Source organism: Pongo abelii, chromosome 1 (assembly GCF_028885655.2).
Source record: "Pongo abelii isolate AG06213 chromosome 1, NHGRI_mPonAbe1-v2.0_pri, whole genome shotgun sequence".
Classification (NCBI taxonomy): domain Eukaryota; kingdom Metazoa; phylum Chordata; class Mammalia; order Primates; family Hominidae; genus Pongo; species Pongo abelii.
The window spans coordinates 66725726-66738364 of NC_071985.2; the positions used below are offsets into that span (position 1 = coordinate 66725726).

General features: G+C 41.1%; 1 protein-coding gene across 1 annotated transcript in view; it reads right to left on the reverse strand.

The window, feature by feature from the left end:
• LAMC1 (laminin subunit gamma 1) overlaps positions 1-12639 on the reverse strand; it is a 119160-nt gene that overhangs the window by 26899 nt on the left and 79622 nt on the right. Inside the window, exons 3-11 of the mRNA XM_009240204.4 lie at positions 10927-11057; positions 8673-8839; positions 4076-4264; positions 3158-3275; positions 2104-2202; positions 1875-2011; positions 1340-1462; positions 1059-1248; positions 636-748 (exon numbers count right to left, since the gene is read on the reverse strand). Coding sequence (XP_009238479.3) covers positions 636-748; positions 1059-1248; positions 1340-1462; positions 1875-2011; positions 2104-2202; positions 3158-3275; positions 4076-4264; positions 8673-8839; positions 10927-11057 — 1267 coding nt within the window. The remainder of the gene's footprint in view (positions 1-635; positions 749-1058; positions 1249-1339; positions 1463-1874; positions 2012-2103; positions 2203-3157; positions 3276-4075; positions 4265-8672; positions 8840-10926; positions 11058-12639) is intronic.

A 12639-nucleotide genomic window follows, 5' to 3' on the forward strand; every position in this document is an offset into this window, starting at 1 on the left:
TAAGGCAACTTAAGCCAGTAGAATTATAATCAGATTTTTTTTTTTTTTTTTTTTTTTTCTGAGACAGATTCTCATTCTGTCACCCAGGCTGGAATGCAGTGTCATGAGCTCAGCTCACTGCAACCACTGCCTCCCGGGTTTAAGCGATTCTCATCCCTCAGCCACCCAAGTAGCTGGGATTACAGGCTTTCACCACCCCACCTGGCTAATTTTTGTATTTTTAATAGAGACGGGGTTTCACCATATTGGCCAGGCTGGTCTCAAACTCCTGGCCTCAAGTGATCTGCTCACCTCAGCCTCCCAAAGTGCTAGGATTACAGGTATAAGCAACTGCGCCTAGCCTATAATTAGGTTTTTTAGAAAATCTATTTATATACAATGTAACCTCAATTGACCTACTGATCAATTGAGTAATCAATTAGTAAATAATACTATTTACTAATTTTACCAAATTTTTTCCAGGTCCTTGAAAGCAGTTAAAAAATGCATTGTCTTTATATATAATTCATGTATAATGTGATTGTTATACACTTCTCAGTGTTATATTATTAGGAAAGAGAAACTTTTATATTATCATGAATCTTTCTAACCAATCATCTTTTTAAACAACTCTCCTAAATTATATCATAACTTACTTCTCTCACTGTATGTCCCACGGATCTTGATAGAGGTCAAGTTGTTTAGGAGCTTCTGAAATTCAAAAGGGGTAAGAGCAGGCCTCCAAGGGTAATCTGCTGCTTCATGGAGCCTGGAGAGAAAGAAAGGGCCACATTAACCTCTCTAAGGATAATTCTGGATGTTGGGGAAATATTTCTTATTCATTTATGCCCCAACAATGCAATACTCTAACAATCAAATCAAATAAAAAATAAGACTATTGGTTTGGTAGTACAATTGGAAAAGATAAAGGTAAAGAAAGGAAGGCTCCCTTTTACAAAATCACCACAATAACCCAGAAGTTTTTCTTTAAAATACATCTAGAGGCCAGTTAAACTTAAATAAAGACACCACTTTCACAATGTTCGTCAAGTCTCACTTTACGAAGAAGGCTATCTTACCTGAAGACATACTTCACAGTGGTCTCACTTGGATAGGAATTGCCCTGAGCGATCAAGGGTACCGATACTCTTAAGCCAGCTCCCTCAAGCACAAGGTCTTCTGCAGAGAGGCGAGTATCGCGCCTGTCCACTCGAAAGGAGAAGGAGAGGTTCTGACCATAACTCAACAACTGCTTGCCCAAGAACTTTGCTGGAATACAGACACAATGGTGGGCAAGAATGTGAGACTGAGATTAAACAGAGGCACACAGCAGGTCAGACTGCTTTCTAGCCTTACTTACCAGGAGCAATGAAGTACCGAGGAAAGTAGCTGTCTGAGATCACAGCGATATCTTGCCTCTCAGAGGACCACTCAAGAGATGCTTCAGAGCCATCTCTCTGTTCCACACGCCACCCATCCTCATCTGCAGGTAGAGAAGGAAAACACAAGCACTTTACACTGTAAACATCCTGAATTCAGGTCCTCTATGTACCATAAAAATGTGTAAGACCACACCTTGTATAAAGAAAGGCATCAATAAACCTTTTTGAATAAATGAATCCTACAATAGTACCAATATATGCTATACCACTCAAACTATATTTTACTTTATTACTATTTATATAACATTTGTAATCACTATTGAGATAAATTCTAAAGCCAAAAGTACATTTTCATTAAATTAAAAGGCCAAACTACAAAAACTATGCATGCTAAATAATACAAAGTGTTGCCAACCATCAAAAAGCCCTCAAAGAATTACTGATTTTATTTTTAAAAATATTTTAAGTGTAGTCTCACAGTTCTAACAGGTTGGGGGATGAGGTCTAAATTACCAATCTGAAAGGTAGAGGAGATAGAATAAACACTGTAGCCAACAGCATTTGTACAGACAGAAGAATGCCCAAAGCAGAAGCAGGGTGTGCAACCCCGAGGATTAGATGATTCCAGATTAAAAAATCCAGGTTTGCATCTGAAAAAGATTAAGACACAATCAGTTACTTTTTTTTACTTGAAATATGGTAACAGAGAAAACACAATGCAGCTAGAGAAAGAATGCACTACCTTTCACAATTGAAGCCTTCGACATTGTCTTTGCAAACACATCTTCCTGTTTCAACATTACATTCATCTATGCTGCCAGAGGGATCACAAGAGCATGGCCTATTCAATGAAAAATGGATAAAACAATCAGAGAAGGGAGAAAACTTCCACTCTTAAAGTCAGCCCTTTGTTTTACATGTTAACAGATTTTTTTTTTTTTTTTTTTTTTTTTGAGACAGAGTCTCACACTGTCGCCCAGGCTGGAGTGCAGTGGCGCCATCTCAGCTCACTGCAACCTCCGCCTCCAGGGTTCAAGCGATTCTCCTGCCTCAGCCTCCCGAGTAGCTGGGACTACAGGCGCACACCAACACACCCAGCTAATTTTTGTATTTTTAGTAGAGACAGGGTTTCACAATGTTGGCCAGGATGGTCTTGATCTCTTGACCTCGTGATCTGCCTGCCTCAGCTTCCCAAAGTGCTGGGATTACAGGCGTGAGCCACAGGTGCCCAGCCAACAGATTTTTTTAAAAGAAATACACATAGAACAAAAAGGACACTAAAGTCATTTTTTTTTTTTTTTTTTGAGACAGAGTCTCACTCTGTCACCCACACTGGAGTGCAGTGGCGTGATCTCGGCTCACTGCAAGCTCCGCCTCCCAGGTTCACGCCATTCTCCAGCCTCAGCCTCCCGAGTAGCTGGGACTACTGCCGCCCGCCACCACGCTTGTCTAATTTTTTTTGTATTTTTAGTAGAGACGGGGTTTCACCGTGGTCTTGATCTCCTGACCTCGTGATCCAGCCGCCTTGGCCTCCCATAGTGCTGGGATTACAGGCGTGAGCCTAAAGTCATTTTTATATTTGGTTTCAGTTTAAGATAGTCATCCCATTAAAACTCTGCTTACTCTTTGTACAAGCCAAACCCCTTGTGGCTCACCATTACAGCTAGTCCTCAGTCTTGTTGACAATTATTACAGGAAAAATGTTTACCCTGCTGCCAATAAGCCATAAGATCTATTAATATGTGTTGACTATATATAGATTCTGCCCCCTTCTTCTGGCTTTGAAAATATTTTACCTGCATCCTGCTTCAGTGAGAGAATGGAATCCAGGCTGGCAACGGTCACATTTGTCCCCCATCACTCCTGGCTTACAGCTGCATCTGCCATAACTATCACACTGTGTGCTTAGAGAGCCTAAAATGTAAAATGCCTATTGTCAAAGAAAAATTCGGCCAGATACGTAAGTAAAATCAATGTGTTAAAGAAAGATAACTGGTAATTAAAAGCAATGCCTGAGAACCAGTATGCAATCTCCTGATGGTCACAAAGATAATAAAAACCAAATTTTAAATCAGAACTTTCTCAAAATCATGACCCTTTAAGCCATGGCATTTTAAGTTTCTAGACACATGCTAAGATGAATTTACTCATCAATGTTGAAAATCACTTTGTACCCAATGAAACACTGCACACAAGATCAGTTACTTCTCTGTGGGCGATCACAGCCCCTTAAGGCCCATGTCTAGAATTTAGGTATATATAGGCCTAAATGACAAAAATAAAGGTCAAACTCTTGAAGAATGGGCTGGACTAAGAATGCTATGAATCTCTGTACACACACCAACATGCTAAGAATATTTCAGCACTCTAAGGAGATTAGACTAAACAAAATCATTAACAAGGAAGAACTCACAAAGCAGTTAACCTTTTACAGTCAAAGTTCAAATTGTCTCTATGATCCTGTTGCTAATTATTTGCAGAACCATTACTCAGGCCACCATCCCCCACTTACACACCAGAAACTCATCTGAAAGTTCAACTTGGTTAAAAAAGGTGGAGGCGTGGGGTAGAGACAGATCTTGACTCATTTCTGTGTTATAATAATGTACACACCTCCACATTTAGTTGTCCAAACGCCTTGGAAACAAAGCTTTCCTTTCTGGGGGTCCACAGAACTATCATTTTGTCTTTCAATCCATCTTCCTGTCACTTACCCACAGGACTACAGTGGCATGGAGAGCAGGCTTCATTGTTTCCAAGGCGGAAGAAGTTCTCCTGGCACCTCTCACAGTGGGCGCCATCTGTGTTATCCTGGCAGTTGGTACAGTGGCCCCCATGGCCAGTGGAACGATAGAGTTCAGGATCGAAGTAGCATTCCTGGGATCGACCATTGCAGTCACAGGCTGCCAGTCAAAACACATGAGTTACATCAGATCTGGGTACCTTTAAGAAGAGCATTTTAAGACTTAAAACCAAACATAACTTCCCACATCTCTGAGGCAGACAGATGGTGGTAGACTAAGAATGATTACCAGATGCACTGTTCATTAACAACAACAAGAAGGCCAGGTGCAGTGGCTCATGCCTATAATCCCAGCACTTTGGAAGGCTGAGGCAGGCAGATAACCTGAGGTCATGAGTTCGAGACCAGCCTGGCCAACATGGTGAAACCCCATCTCTACTAAAAATACAAAAAATTAGCCGGGTGTGGTAGCAGGTGCCTGTAATCCCAGCTACTCGGTAGGCTGAGGCAAGAGAATCACTTGAGCCTGAGAGGCAGAGGTTGCAGTGAGCTGAGATCACACCACTGGGCGCCAGCCTGGGCGACAAGAGCTAAAACTCTGTCTCAAAAACAAACAAACAAACAACAAACCAACAACAACAAAACCCAACAGTATGCCAATAAAGGGTATATATAGCCAGATGATAAATGTTCCTCCCTCTAAAAAATAGCACCATCATAACATACAAGGAATTCTCGTACTTAGAAAATAATCTGCCTCCAGGTAATTGCTCATATACAAGTAAAAGTCAAGTCAAATTACAATTCTCCTGAATCTTTAGCCTTTATTCTAGTATCAACTCCAAAAACAAAGTGCCATTTTATATGCAGGCTTCAATTTACCTTAACTTTTTAGGCTTCAGATGAGTCAAATACATTAAGACACTAACTTCCAAAGTGCCAGATTATTTATATAACTAGACTGGGGTAACTTGAGACATATGGGTTAAAATTAGTGCCACGACAGATGAAAGCAGAATTAAAAAGAAATCTAGATCCTCCAGAAACATCCATGTACAGGGAAGCCTCAACTCCAAATGGGTGATCTGTTAAGTAGCTATATTCCCTGCAGGGCACAACCATATTTCAAGACCAAGTATCTGTAGTCACAAAAATTCCTTACTATGTTTATAATAAAAAGATTTTTTTCTGAGTTATTGATTCTTCCCAAAATGTAGGCAGTATCTTGAAGAGTAAATAAAAAGAAGTTTTATTTGGTTTCAAATTGAACAGGATATTGTTGTTTTAAAAAAATATTCGAATACATCTTTTTTGGAATACATTTTTCTTTTTTAATGCAGACTTCTTCTAACCAAAATCATGAACACATTTTGATTTGTTTGTTTTTTGGAGACAGGGTCTCACTCTGGAGTGCAGTGGTGTCACCATAACTCATTGCAGCCTCAAATTCCTGAGCTCAAGTGATCCTCCTCCTGCCTTAGCCTCCCAAGTAGCTGGGACTACAGGTGTGTGCCACTATACTCAGCTAATTTTTTTAAAAAAGTTTGTAGAGATAAGGTCTTGCTCTGTTGCTCAGGCTGGTCTCAGACTCCCAGGCTCGAGTGATCCTCCTGCCTCATCCTGCCACTTAGCTGGGAGTACAGGCACATGCCACCATGCCTGGCTAATTATTTTATTTTTTATTTTTGCAGAGACAGGGTTTCACTATATTGCCCAGGTTGGTCCCAAATGAGTCTCCCACCTTGGCCTCCCAAAGTGCTGGGATTGCAAGTGTGAGCCACCATACCCAGCCCCTTTTGTTCTTTTTCTCTCTTCCTTATGATCAGTTATTTCTTTTTTTTTTTCTTTTTTTTTTTATTATTATTATACTTTAAGTTTTAGGGTACATGTGCACAATGTGCAGGTTAGTTACATATGTATACATGTGCCATGCTGGTGTGCTGCACCCATTAACTCGTCATTTAGCATTAGGTATATCTCCTAATGCTATCCCTCCCCACTCCCCCCACCCCACAACAGTCCCCAGAGTGTGATGTTCCCCTTCCTGTGTCCATGTGTTCTCATTGTTCAATTCCCATCTATGAGTGAGAACACACGGTGTTTGGTTTTTTGTCCTTGCGATAGTTTACTGAGAATGATGATTTCCAATTTCATCCATGTCTCTACAAAGGACATGAACTCATCATTTTTCATGGCTGCATAGTATTCCATGGTATATATGTGCCACATTTTCTTAATCCAGTCTATCATTGTTGGACATTTGGGTTGGTTCCAAGTCTTTGCTATTGTGAATAGTGCCGCAATAAACATACGTGTGCATGTGTCTTTATAGCAGCATAGTTATTTCATAGTACAGTATTACAATTGAAAACTTTTTTAGAAACTTGAGTTATTGCCACCAAAAATTAGAGTTTTGTTAAGTTAGTTTTGAAGTGCCCTTTTCCTTCCTTCATTAGCTATTTCTCTTCCCTCAAGATGCCCTAGCTTATCCCTCAATTCACCAAGCCCAACCCACCTGAAGATCTGATGTTCTGAGATGGTGAAGCAGAATAACACCACTGTCCACACTGTCCCAACCTACAGCTAAAGCAAATGCCATGGCTCCCTCCTTGAGAGAAGGTAGTTCTCTTCCCTAGCCCTAGCATCCTGACAATTAATGTAGTACTGTCACAACATCCAGAAATGTCACTCTTTGAAGTGTCACAGTGCTGAAGGGACCAACGAGAAAAGCAAATTGACTTAGTTCCTCATCAAAGTCCTCTAGCTACAGTACTCAGTTCATTTGCTAGAGGTGAAATGGCAATGTTTGGTTCTTTAAGTAACTTTCTGGAGAGACTCAAAATGTGACATTATTAAGCAGAATGCTTTTCAAGCAGACATGTCCATTTATTTAGATGCCACATATTAGGAGTATTTCATTCTTGCACCAGCCTTTATTGTAGAGCTTCCAACACTGAATATTACAGTTCAGTAATGGAATTAAAGAAGGTCAAGCAAGTGCTTACAAATGTTAGAGGAGGCTGTAAATTTTACTTGCAAATCTTAGGATTTGTTGAAAAGATGAATAAGAAAATCTCCTCTCGGCAGTTCAGTGGAAATAGTCTTGAGTTAAGATAGTGGTCCCTTCTCGGGGTTTCTGTCAATAATTTTTTTGTTTGTTTGTTTTTGTTTTTTGAGACGGAGTCTCGCTTTGTTGCCCAGGCTGGAGTGCAGTGGCGCAATCTTGACTCACTGCAACCTCCGCCTCCCGGGTTCAAGCAATTCTCCTGCCTCAGCTTCCCAAGTGAGTAGCTGTGATTACAGGTGTGCACCACCACACCTGGCTAATTTTTGTATTTTCAGTAGAGACAGGGTTTCACCATGTTGGTCAGGCTGGTCTCGAACTCCTGACCTCAGGTGATCCAACTCCATAGGCCTCCCAAAGTGCTGAGATTACAGGCGTGAGCCACCGTTCCCAGCCTCTGCCAATAATTTCTGCAAGTTAAGAGTATCTTCTTTTTCTCTTTATTCTTAACAGAATATGACAAAGAATATTTGTAAGGACATAAGAAAATTATTGCCCATTTAAAATCATGATTAAAAGGTTCCCTTCTCCTGAGATTTCTTTCTCTATCTGTTCAGAATAAACCATGACATTATGAAGGGATAAACAATGTTTTAAGTTTTTTCATTTTACCTTTTTTTCATTTTTACCTTTTTCTAGGAATACTAGGACCTATTCTTCTTCCCAAAGCTACCCATCTCTCCATCGGGGGAGTGGGAAAATTCTCCCCGTTGTACTCTTTAGTGAGATAAAGAAAAAATAGTTTTGAGAAATAATCTTATGCGGCCAGGCACAGTGGCTCCCACCTGTAATCCCAGTACTTTAGGAGGCCAAGGCAGGTGGATCACCTGAGGTCAGGAGTTCGAGACCAGCCTGGCCAACATGGTGAAACCCCGTCTCTAATAAAAACACAAAAATTAGCTGGGTGTGGTGGCACGCACCTGTAATCCCAGCTACTCAGGAGGCTGAGGCAGGACAATCACTTGAACCCAGGAGGTAGAGGTTGCAGTGAGTTGAGATCACTCACTCCAGCCTAGGTGACAGAGTGAGACTCAGTCTCAAAACAAAAAAAAAAAAAAGAAAAGAAAAAAGAAATAATCTTGGAATGGCCCCTCTTAGCCTAGAACTCATTATATTTGATACATGTTAATTACCTTGGCTGCCTGAACATTGATAAAAATAATAGTATTTTAAAGGGGAACAAAGAAGACTAGAGAAACCATATTCTGGAGTAGACTACACTGGCCCAGTATTTGGATCTAAACAAATTTCTAAACCTTGCAGATGCTGCTCCAACTCTGGGACATGTGTTCATTAAGGAAACACAAAACCCTCAGAGTTTGCCTTTACAGTGAATTGCCCTCATCTATGACTTTCCTCTGACTTGAATACTACTCAAATTACAGAAAAAGCATGGCCTTTCAGAGCTTTCCCTTCAAGGAGGAATAAAAGAAGTCACCCATTCCTTCTTCCACCCTTGGAAGTCCTCAAGACAATTGACAGACTGATGCCATGGGGCACTCACGCAGGCATTCACTGGCACTTTCTGCAGTTGCCCTCCTCCACGGCCGGTCATTGAAGAAAGGAAGACACTTTTCACAGTCTACTCCATATGTGTTATGTTTGCAATTACACACCAGCTTATCAAATTCGTTCTTCATACACTCGCTTGCATGTCCATTACATTTACATCTGGGGAGAGACGAGACACTCCAAAAAATGGAACAGCTGCAAAGTCCCAGAAATGCACACAGAAAAACTATGTACACAAAGAAGTAAGTTTTACCATTCAAAAGTGTAAACTGAGGAACTGGGCAAGATTAAGTAATGGATGTCTGAATTTTTAAGGATGAAAAAAAATTAAACAAGGTAGCTTTACTTAACAGGGGTAGGGATTAACCAGATATGAAAAGAAAGTCCCTAACAATTTCTGAGGCTATCTGTAGGATCAATTCCTGAAGTCAAACCTGTGTGTCAAGAGGTAGCAGAATGTAGTGGTTCAGAAAAGCATGGACTCTGAAGCCAGGCTGCCTGGGTTTGAAACCCTTCCCTGTCACTTACCAATGTAACTTAACCTCTGTGCCTCGCCTGTAAAACAGGGATGATGATAATGCCTATTTCAAAAGGTTATTGGGAAGATCAAGGAGTGCTTTATTTATGTGCTTAGGATTGCAAAACCACAAAATAAGTTGATGAACATCAGCAATTATCTGCCATAATGATTTTAAAGTATTCTGACCTAAAGGTGGTGAGACACATTAGATACCTCACCCCCATATGGATGTTTGGTAGTCAGACTAATATCCCCTGAGGTTGTCTGGAGCAAGAATCCCTGAAGGATTCCCTAGATGGAAGTATGTTAACAAATTAAGGACTCATGGAAATTCCCATCAATACTAATGTGCACCATGGAGTCGTAATGTTCCCCTCACTTGCTTCCTTAATGACAGCAATCAGTCTCATAGCTTCAACTACCATTCACTGATACACTAAAATACTTCAGAATCATTGACAGTATGGCAGGACGAGTCCCAGATTTAGATCTCCAGCTCTCATCTTCTCTTAAGCTCTTATCCTTGACTGCTGCACAAACTTTGATGTCCCCCATGACCTGAAATTTTACATATGTATAACCAAACTCTTCAGTTTAGCTCATCTTCTTTATTTTATTAATGGTACCAACCTTTCTCCTGATCACTAAATCTTAAAAGCACCTTTGACTGAAGTCCTGGTAACGTTTCCTTCACAATAAAATGCATCTATATGTTCCTTTCCATTCTGCTGCCACCAGCTTAATGTCATGTATTTGTTGCCTAACCCAGCATCATAACAGGAATATAAATTCCCTCAATTGCACACTATTTTTACCCTGTTTGCACATTAATCCTCCTGGCCCACTGTTTTCTTATCAGAGTCCTACTCCAAAAATTCTGCCTGATTTCTCATTGGGTACAGTTCCCATCAACTTTCACTAAGCACCAATCCCATACCGGAAACAACGTAAGCAAAAATATGTTTTCTGCTTTTGGGATCTCATGATCTAACACAGAGGAGGTAAGTCCAAGATTCTTCACCTGCTGTTTAAGGTCTCTGGCCACGAAACTATCTTTCTGGTTTACAACTCTACAAATTCATAAGAGATTTTCCTTCAGTTAAATAGGTTTATACTCTCCTGTCTCTAAACTTCTGCTTATGACATGTTCATCCTCTTGCATCCAACCAAGGCATCCTCTCCTTCCTTATCCAAAGCTTTCAAGACCCAGCTCAGATGCCATCTGCTTCTCTAGCCTGGCAGTTTTGGATCATTCTTGATATGTGGCATCTTTTCTACTGCTGCTTTATCTATTTTTTAAAAACAGGTGATTACCAGTATTTCAGTTTTCACATATTCATACATTGCCTACCCTGTTCATTTGTAAGATCGGAGAAGGTCAGGACTTCTCAGTAGGATAAGGTGAGTCTTACCCTTCCTCAAGTGCTTCACAGTGCCTTTGCACTTGAATTGTCAATAAGAATTCACTAAGTGTGTGGATTTGACAAGGTTTTGGAAAACCTACATGCTTAGTTTCCAGAAAAACAAGAAGATCTCACAGTGAAAATATCCTAGGCTGCTGTCTGTCCTTTCAGCTAAGCATTATCACACAGGAAGGACTGCCGCTCCTATTCTTGGTAAAGAAAACATCTAACAATGGTATTACCATAGTTGTAAACAAGTTGCTAGATCCACCTCTATGCAAAAGCTCCAAACACTTTCAAGACTAATTTAATAGTTTACTTACCTGCCACCCACAGCAAAATCAGAGATCGCATAATAATAGGACTTGAGAACTTTGGGATCGTTAAACACTTCATCTCCAAAAGTGTTCAGGCGATTAAGAGTTACTCTGATGTCAGTGGCAGTTACCCATTCCTGTCAGGAAGCAAAAATAGAAACATAAAAGAGAAGTGGAGGGACTGAAAATGATATAAATGTGACAAAATGTTCTAAATCACTAACTTATCATTTAACTTATGCCCTCTTCCACCACTAAATCTATTATAATACTCAATGACTTCTTCAATTTTCTAATATTTTTCTCCTTCTTGACTCTTCCCTTCTTTAATTTGTTACTTTACTACTCGGAGTCTCCAAAAACAAGGATAATAACTAATTTCTTTGCAAGGCTGCTGAGAGGCTTAAATAAAATATAATGTGCAGCATACATTAGGGACTCGATACACATGCCTCTTCCCTCCATCCTGTATCTGCACCCCAAATCCAGTAAGGGATACCAGCTCAGAACTCATGGGGCACCACACTTGGATCAGAGATGCTGGTCATTGCCTGCCCTTTTTTTTTTTTTTTTTTTTTCTTTTTTTTGAGACAGAGTCTTGCTCTGTCGCCCTGACTGGAGTGCAGTGGCGCGATCTCAGCTCACTGCAAGCTCCACCTTCCAGGTTCACGCCATTCTCCTGCCTCAGCTTCCCGAGTAGCTGGGACTACAGGCACCCGCCACCACGCCCAGCTAATTTTTTGTATTTTTAGTAGAGACAGGGTTTCACCGTGTTAGCCAGGATGGTCTCAATCTCCTGACCTCGTGATCCACCTGCCTCGGCCTCCCAAAGTGCTGGGATTACAGGCATGAGCCACCGTGCCTGGCCACCCCTGCCCATTTTATAGCATCTATTCCTCCCTGCCAACCCAATCCCCTACTGACAGATCGGAGGGAGACGCCCAAGTACTTGCTAATAAATCATTACATAGGCTTGAACCAACAGGATGTTGTCTGTGTTTGTCTTGACCCTCCCCACAATATCACCTTCTCTCTGAGGCCTTCCCTGGCCACCTTATCTAACATTGCTACCCCTCCCCAACTCCCTATTTCCCACTCTCACTTTATTTACATTGTCTTTTTCCACACATACCTTCCCCTTCCCACCACACTGTAAGTACCATGAGGGCAGGAAATTTCTGTTTCGTCCACTGCGATTTCCCTAGCATGCAGTAGGTATGCGAACTATTATTTGCTAAGTGAATGAATGAATTTGAAGAAACCACAACTTATCAAGTTGGTAGGTGTACCATAATGGCAGAGGACAAGAATGGGGGCTGTAGACTTTTTCCCTAGGTTTTATGAGATCTAAGCCCTTATAGTGAGCTAATTTTAGGCAGATGTTTACATGTGTGGTAGAATGCTATACTAATGACCCCAGTGAATCATGTCTGCTAGGGCCCACACCCAGTGCAGTCTCTTTCTCTGCTGACTCTAGGCTTGGGTGTGTGACTGGTTTCAGCCGAGGGTACATCAACAAATGTGACATAAGCAGAGGCTTGACAAGTACTTGTGCACAGGAACTCACCCTCCCAGATCACTTCCGCTGTGGTGTAAATCCTGGTCTAGCTTCTTGATGATAAAAGACCACAGGGAGACAGAGACCCAGGCCCCAGCTGACCTGTCAGGTGAGTGACCCAGGCTAACACAGAATCATGAGAAATCATAAATCGCAGTTAT